At 53.4% G+C, this 8,619-nt stretch overlaps 1 protein-coding gene and 1 long non-coding RNA gene across 21 annotated transcripts in view; one reads left to right on the top strand and one right to left on the bottom strand.

Moving 5' to 3' along the window:
• The window catches only part of CACNA1A (calcium voltage-gated channel subunit alpha1 A), a 293,742-nt gene that overhangs the window by 274,398 nt on the left and 10,725 nt on the right, over window positions 1-8,619 (top strand). For 13 of the 20 annotated variants that reach the window (XM_037727562.1, XM_037727559.1, XM_037727551.1 and 10 more), the window contains 2 exons: window positions 559-655; window positions 4,531-4,636. In XM_037727562.1, the coding sequence (XP_037583490.1) occupies window positions 559-655; window positions 4,531-4,636 (203 nt within the window). Of the gene's footprint in view, window positions 1-558; window positions 656-1,797; window positions 1,895-4,530; window positions 4,637-8,619 lie in introns of all 20 variants that reach the window. The other 7 variants (XM_037727549.1, XM_037727556.1, XM_037727561.1 and 4 more) reach the window with 1 other exon arrangement.
• On the bottom strand, window positions 1,780-4,603 carry LOC119466848. The gene is made up of 2 exons (XR_005195339.1): window positions 4,515-4,603; window positions 1,780-4,265 (listed from the first exon to the last, which is right to left on the bottom strand). It is a non-coding gene; the product is annotated as an uncharacterized LOC119466848 (long non-coding RNA).

An 8,619-nucleotide genomic window follows, 5' to 3' on the forward strand; every position in this document is an offset into this window, starting at 1 on the left:
AAAAAAAAAAAAAAAAAAAAAAGAAGCATTATTGGGGGACCCTCAGCAGGCTAAGCCCCATCTTCCTCTGGCCTCAGTGCTGGAGAGGAGGCCCCACAAGGAAGGTGGGCAGGAGGTGGTCTTGGCTACTCCCGAAGCGTCAGGTACGTCCTCCAGGAGACCGAGAGGCTGGGGAGAACCGTGGGTGTGGGGCTTGGCTTTTGGCTGGTTCCTAACTCTACCTCTTTTGATTTTAGGTCACAGCAGTTGGATGCTGTCCCCAAGTCCTCTATTCCACATTCTCTTCCCGCCCCCCCATAGCCCATGTAGATTGTGGAGGAGGCAGATGCAGAGAGAGCCCCGGGGGAGGTGCCCTGCAGTCCAGAACCCCTGGCACACCCCGACTGAAATCCTCCAGCCCTGGGTCTCCCCAGTGTCTGGAGACTTTCACTTGTCCCAAGTCTCTCCCACTCCTGCAAGCCAGGGAGACCCCTGCCTCAAGCATCATGACCTCGCCGTGAGCCCAGGGAGCCTGTGTGAACCCACTGCCTGCACTAACCCCCTTTCTTCTCCTTTCAGCGGTCGGATTCATTATAAGGATATGTACAGTTTATTGCGAGTAATATCTCCCCCTCTCGGCTTAGGCAAGAAATGTCCTCATAGGGTTGCTTGCAAGGTTTGACTTCCACTAAAACCTGCTAGCATCCATGGAATGAGTGTGGCTTGGGGTTCTTCAATATATATATTTCATATATATATATATATATATATATCTAAAAAACAGAGCCATCTCTCTCTCTTGCATTAAACTAGAAAACTCTCTTAGCCAACAGAATGCAGTCATGTAGACCGATGAAGCATGGAACATACTTCTTCCTTCCCTTCAGCCTTCAGCCATCTTTGCTTGCTCTTAGCTGAAGCTGCCCATCCTGGGGTCTCCACGGCACCCCAAATCAGACACATCCCCTGGGGGATTGTAACTTTGCATTTCTCCCCCCCACCATCACCTCCACACTCTCCCCTTCCACCCCTCACCTCCCAAAGCCCCAGCCCACCTCCCCACCCCAGCCCCAGCCCCTCCTCCCCACCTAGGCCCCCTCAGAGACCAGCCTCAGCCAAACCAGAGAACGTGACCCAACTTTAGAAATGGCAATGATGGCTGGGTGCAGTGGCTCACGCCTATAATCCCAGCACTTTGGGAGGCCAAGGCAGGAGGATTACTTGAGCCAAGGAGTTCAAGACCAGCCTGGGCAACATGGCAAGAACTCCCTTCTCTATAAAAAAAAAATTAGTTGGGCATGATTGCAAGTGCCCGTAGTCCCAGCTACTCCAGAGGCTAAGGGAGAAGGATCGCTTGAGCCCAGGAAGTGGAGGCTGCAGTGAGCTATGATCACACCACTGCACTCCAACCTAGGCAACAGAGGGAAACCCTGTCTCTTTAAAAAAAAAAAAAAAAAAAAAAAAAAAAAATTGAACAAAAGCATGGCTGTATGTCTTCCAAAGTGAGAATCCCCCTTCCTTCCACATCCCTCCAGAACTGTAGCTCAGAGCCCAAGCTGAATCTGACTTTTCTCTTTTCTCTCTCTCCCTGCTCCCGAGCAGTGAAGTAATCTTTTTTTTAATGACCTTTTCTTCCATTTTTTTCTCCTCTTTTCCATTGATTTGAAATATCTATTTTGTCATTCTCTGCATCTTTCTCTCTCTATTTTTTCGGCTCGTGTGGATTTCTTTTTTCTTTCTTCTGTTCCTCCCCACCCCTCTTCCTTTGGTTCTCTGTTCCCATTCCCGTTTCGTTTTTTGTGTTTTCGGTGCTGCCAGGGGCCGCATGCCTTACCTGGACATGTATCAGATGCTGAGACACATGTCTCCGCCCCTGGGTCTGGGGAAGAAGTGCCCGGCCAGAGTGGCTTACAAGGTAGACTACCCTTGCCGACCACCGATGTCCAGGCGCTGGGTTTTTTTTTGTTTTTTTCCTTTTTTATTTTTTTTAGTGCTGACCAGAAACACCCAGCCGACTCTCTTTTTCCAGCGTTTCTCTTCTTGTTTTTGATTCTTTTTTTTCTTTTCTCGAGTGAACTGATCATGACCATCCCTCGATTCCAAGCAGCACACTGTGTCCGTCCTTTCTGATGAGTGTCTTCGTGTTCTGAGACTCCATTATGGCCGACACGCCGGGGGGAGGGGGAGGGGAGCGCCCAGGTCCCCTTGCACCTGGTCTCCCAGGTACCAAATTGGAAACAAACACGCTTCTCCAGGGAGTCAAAACCCACGCCTCCCACTTCTGCCCCCCATGCCCAGGCCGGGACAGGCGCCTTGCAGAGAGGGGCTTAAGCCCCCGAGAGCAGGCAAGGTCCCGGGCCCATCTTTTGTGCCTCGAGCCCCCAGCTCCCCACCCCGCGCACACCTGAAGCTGATCTCTGACCTAGGGCCTTGGGGGATTGGAGACCTTCCAAGGAGCACCAAGAACCTCTCTTCCCCTCTCTTCCCTCCCATGGAGTTTCGTCCCCAGCCCCTGTCCCTAATCTGCCCAAGACACCCCAACATGCCTCTCCATTGTTCCAGAGTGGGCAGGCGGCCGCAGCTGGACCCCTGGACGGTGGCACACTGATGCAGGCCATGCACGCTGCCTTGGCGGGGCCTGGGGCGGGCAGGCACCATGGCCGACGGGGGGTGGTGCATGCTGGCTGAGAACACGAGTGTCCTGCCGCCAAGCGGCTGGGCCAGGCCACCCCTCTAGATCCCTGTCCTGGAATCTTCCTTGGCGCCCGAGGACAGATGCTCTGTTTCCTCCACTCATCCACGAGAAGTTCTGGGATGACCTTTAAAGATTCTCCCCACCCAAAAAATACTACCCTGTCAACCTGTTCTCCCGTCAGCCTTGATCTTCTCTGCATCCCCATCCATCAGTGCTATCTGTACCCGCCCCGTGTCGCCACCTCCCCACAAGCTCCTCTCTTTCCTTCCTCTGTGCACCACTCCTCACCTAACCTATATGTCTCCCCTCACTTCTCAGTCAAAGCCGGGGACAAGGTTGGCCCACCAGCGTCTCAGACAAGGAGCCTCTCCCCGCACCAGTCGCTCCCCTCCCGTTTTCCTCAAGTCACTTCTCAGTGTCTGCGTAGTTGGATGTGTGTGCGCATGCAAGAGAGGGAGGAAGAGCCCTTCCCCTCCCCGTCTTGGTGCAGGCCCACCATGGGTCCGTCAGACAGCTCGGTGCAAATTTGAAAAAGGCACCCTTTCTACAAAACGTGTCCATCGGAAAATTGTTGCAGTCTGCCAATGTGGCGAGAACAAGACACTTGTCTGCTCTTAACTGGGAAGCTGTTGTATTTAATGCACAAATTGGAGGCCAAGCATCGTGGCTCATGCCTGTAATCCTAGTGTTTTTGGGAGGCTGAGATGGGAGGATCACTTGAGCCCAGTTCGAGACTAGCCTGGCCAACATAGCAAGACCCCATCTCTACGAAAGCAAAAAATATTTTAATAAATAAGTACATCTATGTATCATTTCCAAGATGGGAGCACTTTGTGCAGTGCACAGCCTGCACAACTGTGCACAGAGGCTCAGTCTGTGTTTCTCTGTTTCCCAGCTCCTTCCCCACCTTGCCCCAGTGTCTCCTCTAGTGTCCTGCTCTGAGCTTACCATTCCTCTCCCCATCTCTAGCTCTGTGTTTCCTGCCCATGTGTGTCGGAATCCCCACCCAACTCGACCTCACCCCCCTTCTCTGTGCCACCCCAGCCTGGGCTGGTGCACACCAGCCCAGCATCCTCTCCCATGCCACCCAGCACGGTGGACAGAACCCCTGCCTGGGACATGGGGAATCTTTTCTTCCCTGGGCCACAGGAATGCCCCTCATCCCTTCCCCCTGCCATTGCACAGAGAGCCAAGATCTGGACAAGTCCCTGAGATACACTTCCCACGGAGCTATGAATGAGTCTCGAGATTCCGTCTGCATGCGCCCCGTCTGTGCTGTTCTGTGTCACAGCCTCGCTGCATGCCTGCGAGGGGCCTGCCCCGTCAGTGGGGGGCTGCCTGCCTGCCGCTTCTCAGAGGAATGATGTGGTCTCTGCCCATCTGGTCTGTCCTGGTCTGGCCAAGCCGGGAGGTGGGGGTGGGGAGCCGGCGGCGCCCCCACCCTCGGCTGTGGCCCTGGCCCCCTCAGCCTTGGCTGTTGCACGTGCTGCTCAAATCCAGCTTGTGCTCTTTTTCTTTGGGATCAGACTGAAACGGGGCCATCCAGAAGAACTCTGGGGCGGAACGAGGCAGGGAAGGATTGAGGCCAGCTCTGGAAATACCAGCTCTCAGGTCAAGCACATAGGGGGAGAAAGGGGAGGGCAGGGGAACAGAAGTGTAGGAGAGCCCTCGTCCCCTCCCTACAGCCCACCAAGAGAAACTGGGTACTAGGACAGGTAACCTACGTAGGGAACGCCTCGGCCGCTGCCCGCCTTCAGAGTTCTTCCTGGGACTCCCTGGGTAGGGGTGGGCGTGGCTCACGGGAGACCCAGGAGGGATGCCCAGGAATGACTGCCCTCACCTTGGGTTTTCTGTAGAGGCTTCTGCGGATGGACCTGCCCGTGGCAGACGACAACACCGTCCACTTCAATTCCACCCTCATGGCTCTGATCCGCACAGCCCTGGACATCAAGATCGCCAAGGGTAAGGAAGGGAGGGGCGGGTGCCAAAAGGTGGACAGGGTGGAGCCGGGGGTCCCCCTCCCTGCCACAAACTAGAGGAGCTGCTGACACCGTCCTCTTCATTCACTCTTCCCCTCATTCGTTCTACAGGGTTTTTGGTTTTGGGGGCTTTTTTTTGAGACAGAGTCTTGGGCAGTGCAGTGTCATGATCACAATTCACCGCAGCCTTGACCTCCCAGGCTCAAGCAATCCTTCCACCTCAGCCTCCCCAGTAGCTGGGACTATAGGCACTCACCACCACACTCCCCTAATTTTTTTTTTTTTTTTTTTTTTTGGTGACAGAGTTTCCCTCTGTCACCCACACTGGAGTGCAGTGGCACGATCTCAGCTCATTGTAACCTCCACCTCCCAATTCTCCTGCCTCAGCTTCCCGATAGTGGAGATTACAGGCATATACCATAACGCCTGGCTAATTTTTTATATTTTGGGTAGAGATGGGGTTTCACCATGTCGGCCAGGCTGGTCTTGAACTCTTGACCTCAAAAGATCCACCCACCTCAGCCTCCCAAAGTGCTGGGATTACAGGCGTGAGCCACTGGGCCCAGCCTAATTTTATTTTATTATTTTTTTTTTTTTGAGATGGAGCCTCGCTCTGCAGCCTCCACCTCCCAGGTCTGGGCTCAAGCGATTCTCCTACCTCAGCCTCCCAAGTAGCTGGGATTACAGGCATGAGCTACCATGCCCAGCTAATTTTTGTATTTTTTAGTAGAGACGGGGTTTCACCATGTTGGCCAGTCTGGTCTTGAACTCCTCTAACCGCGTGATCCGCCTGCCTCGGCCTCCCAAAGTGCTGGGATTACAGGCATGAGCGACCACAACTGGCCTACTTTATTTTTTTAATAGAGGTGGGGTTTCTTCAGGTTGCCCAGGCTGGTCTCAAACTCCTGGGTTCAAATAGTCCTCCTGCCTCGGCCTCCCAAAGTGCTGGTTTTACAGGCATGAGCCACCACAGCAGGCCCATTTGGCAGATACTTAGTGCAACCCCTCAACTTACCAGGTACCCGTCTAAGCATGCAGAACCCAGCAGCTTACACTTTAGGTGGACGGGGAGGCCCCCACTGAGGAAGTGGGGCAGTGAGTCTCGTGGATCCCTGGCGGGAAGGTGCTCCAGGCAGAAGGACTGGCAGAGGCCCTGATGCGGGGGTGGGGGTGAACACGGGACACCCAGGGCATTGAGCTGACTCACGCTCTGAGTGAGAGTGTGCCACGCAGGTTCAGAGCAGAAGAGGAACCTGACCCAACTCACATTTGAACAGGTTCCCTCTGGCCACAGTGGGGATGAGAGACCAGGAGGAGGCCAGGGTGGGGCTTGCTGATACCATCCCGGTGGAGACAGGGTGGCAGCTTAGATGTAGTGACTCAGCCGAGCACGGTGGCTCACGCCTGTAATCTCAGCACTTTGGGAGGCCGAGGTGGGTGGATCACTTGAGGTCAGGATCACCAGCCTGGCCAACATGGTGAAACCCCATCTCTACTAAAAATATACAATTTAGCTAGACATGGTGGTATGTGCCTGTAGTCCCAGCTACTCGGGAGGCTGAGGCAGGAGAATCACTTGAACCTGGGAAGTGAAGGTTACAGTGAGCCGAGATCGCACCATTACACTCCAGCCTGGGTGTCGCAGTGAGACTCCCTCTCAAAAAAGGAAAAAAAAGATCTAGGGGGTGGGGTGTAGAGCATTCAGACACTGGATAGCACCTGAGGGTCAGCCAGCAGGATGAGCGACAGTGGAATGAGGGGTGGTGGGGAAAGAGACACATGAAAGACACCCCCAGTGTCGGGCCTGAGCTCTGGAAGAACAGAGCAGCCAGATCCTGAGTCAGGGGAGAGGTGGGAGGGGCAGGTTGGGCATGAAGGGCAGGCATGGCTGTTGCCTGTGGCACATGGAGATGGGGAGCAGCCAGGGGCTCCAGGCCGGGCTGGGGCCGTAAAGCAATCAGGCATCAGATGCTGACAGAGTAAGCCAGGAGACTATATGAGCTCAGAGTAAATGGAGAGATCTGTGGCCAGGCATGGGGGCCCAGGTGAGAGGCTCGCTTGAGGCCGGGAGTTGGAGGCCACAGTGAGCTCTGATAGTGGACACATAGTGAGACTCCATCTCTACAAAAAATTTAAAAGTTGGCTGGGCGCAGTGGCTCACGCCTGTAATCCCAGCACTTTGGGAGGCTGAGGCAGGAGGATCACTTGAGGTCAGTTCAAGATCACAGAGCGACCCGTCTCTGCAGAAAATTTTAAAATTAGCCAGGTGTGGTGATGTGTACCTGCGCTCCCAGCTACTTGGAGGGCTGGAGTGGGAGGATCACTGAGGACCGTGAGGTCAAGGCTATATGGTGACCGCAGATGTAGCAGCTTAAGACACACCCATTTCTCAGTTCACAGTCCTGTAGGTCAGACGTCCCCAAAGCTAGACTGGGTGCTCTGCTGAGGGTCTCTCGAGGCTGAAATCAAGGTGTCAGCCAAGCTGGGCTCCTCTCTGGAGAATCCGGGGGAGAATCTACTTCCAAGTTCATTCAGGTGTGGGCAGAATTCATGTCCTTATGGCTGGTAGGACTGAGGTCTTGTTTTATCACTGGCTTTTAGCTTTTTGCCCCTGGGGATGCATGTAGTCCTCCGTGTGCTCCCGTTCTCTCTGACTTCCCCATCTGCCACTAGGCAGAAAGAATATTATGCTTTACAAGGGCTCACCTGATTGGGGCAGGCCTACCCTAAAAATCTCTGTATTTTGAGGTATGCTGACTTGATATTTTAATTTTTTTTTTTTTTCTTGAGACAGAGTTTCACTCTTGTTGCCAAGGCTCAAGTACAACGGTGCAATCTCGGCTCACTGCAACCTCCACCTCCCAGGCTCAAGCAAATCTCCTGCCTCAGCCTCCTGAGTAGCTGGGATTACAGGTGGCTGCCACTACGCCCGGCTAGGTTTTTTGTGTGTGTATTTTTAGTAGAGATGGGGTTTCGCTATGTTGGCCAGACTGGTCTCGAACTCCTGACCTCAGGTGATCCACCAGCTTTGGCCTCCCAAAGTCCGGGGATTACAGCCATGAGCCACCTTGCCAGTATTTAATTATATCTGCAAAGTCCCTTCATAGCCTGGGCAGTGGTCCCTAGATTAGTGTTTGACTGAATAACTAGAATCTTGGTGGACGGGCAGCTTTTGAATTCTGCCTGCCACAGTTCCTTCATCTGTAAAATGGGTCTAACAATGCCCCCACTCATATGTAATGCCATGATAACTCAGCTGCTGTGGCACCCTGCAGATCTGTGTTCAGTGATTCCCTAGAAGAAGTCAGAACTGAGAAAAGTTTTTATACTCACAGTTACAGTTTATTACAGTCAAAGAATACAGATTAAAATCTGTAAAGGGCCGGGCACAGTGGCCCGTGCCTATAAACCCAGTACTTTAAGAAGGCCAGGCAGGCGGATCACGTGAGGTCACGAGTTCCAGACCAGCCTGGCCAACATGGTGAAACCTCATCTCTACTAAAAATGCAAAAATTAGTGGGGCGTGGTGGCAGGCTCCTGTAATTCCAGCTACTTGGAAGGCTGAGGTAGGAGAATCTCTTGAACCCAGGAGACGGAGGTTGCAGTGAGCTGAGATTCTGCCACTGTATTCCAGGCTGGACAGAGTGAGACTCTAGCCCAAAAAAAAAAAATCTCCAAAGGGCCAGAAGTGGTGGCTCACGCCTGTAATCTCAGCACTTTGGGAGGGTGAGGTGGGTGGGTCACTTGATGTCACAAGTTCGAGACTAGCCTGGCCAACATGACGAAACCCCATCTCTACTAAAAATACAAAAATTAGCTGGGAGTGGTGGCAGGTATCTGTAATCCCAGCTAACTGGGAGGCTGAGGTAGGAGAATCGATTGAACCCAGGAGGCTGAGGTTGCAGTGAGCTGAGACCATGCCATTGCACTCTAGCCTGGGCGACGAGCAAAACTCCATCTCAAAAA

The sequence above is a fragment of the Cebus imitator genome, unplaced genomic scaffold (genome assembly GCF_001604975.1).
Source record: "Cebus imitator isolate Cc_AM_T3 unplaced genomic scaffold, Cebus_imitator-1.0 Scaffold234, whole genome shotgun sequence".
NCBI classification, from domain to species: domain Eukaryota; kingdom Metazoa; phylum Chordata; class Mammalia; order Primates; family Cebidae; genus Cebus; species Cebus imitator.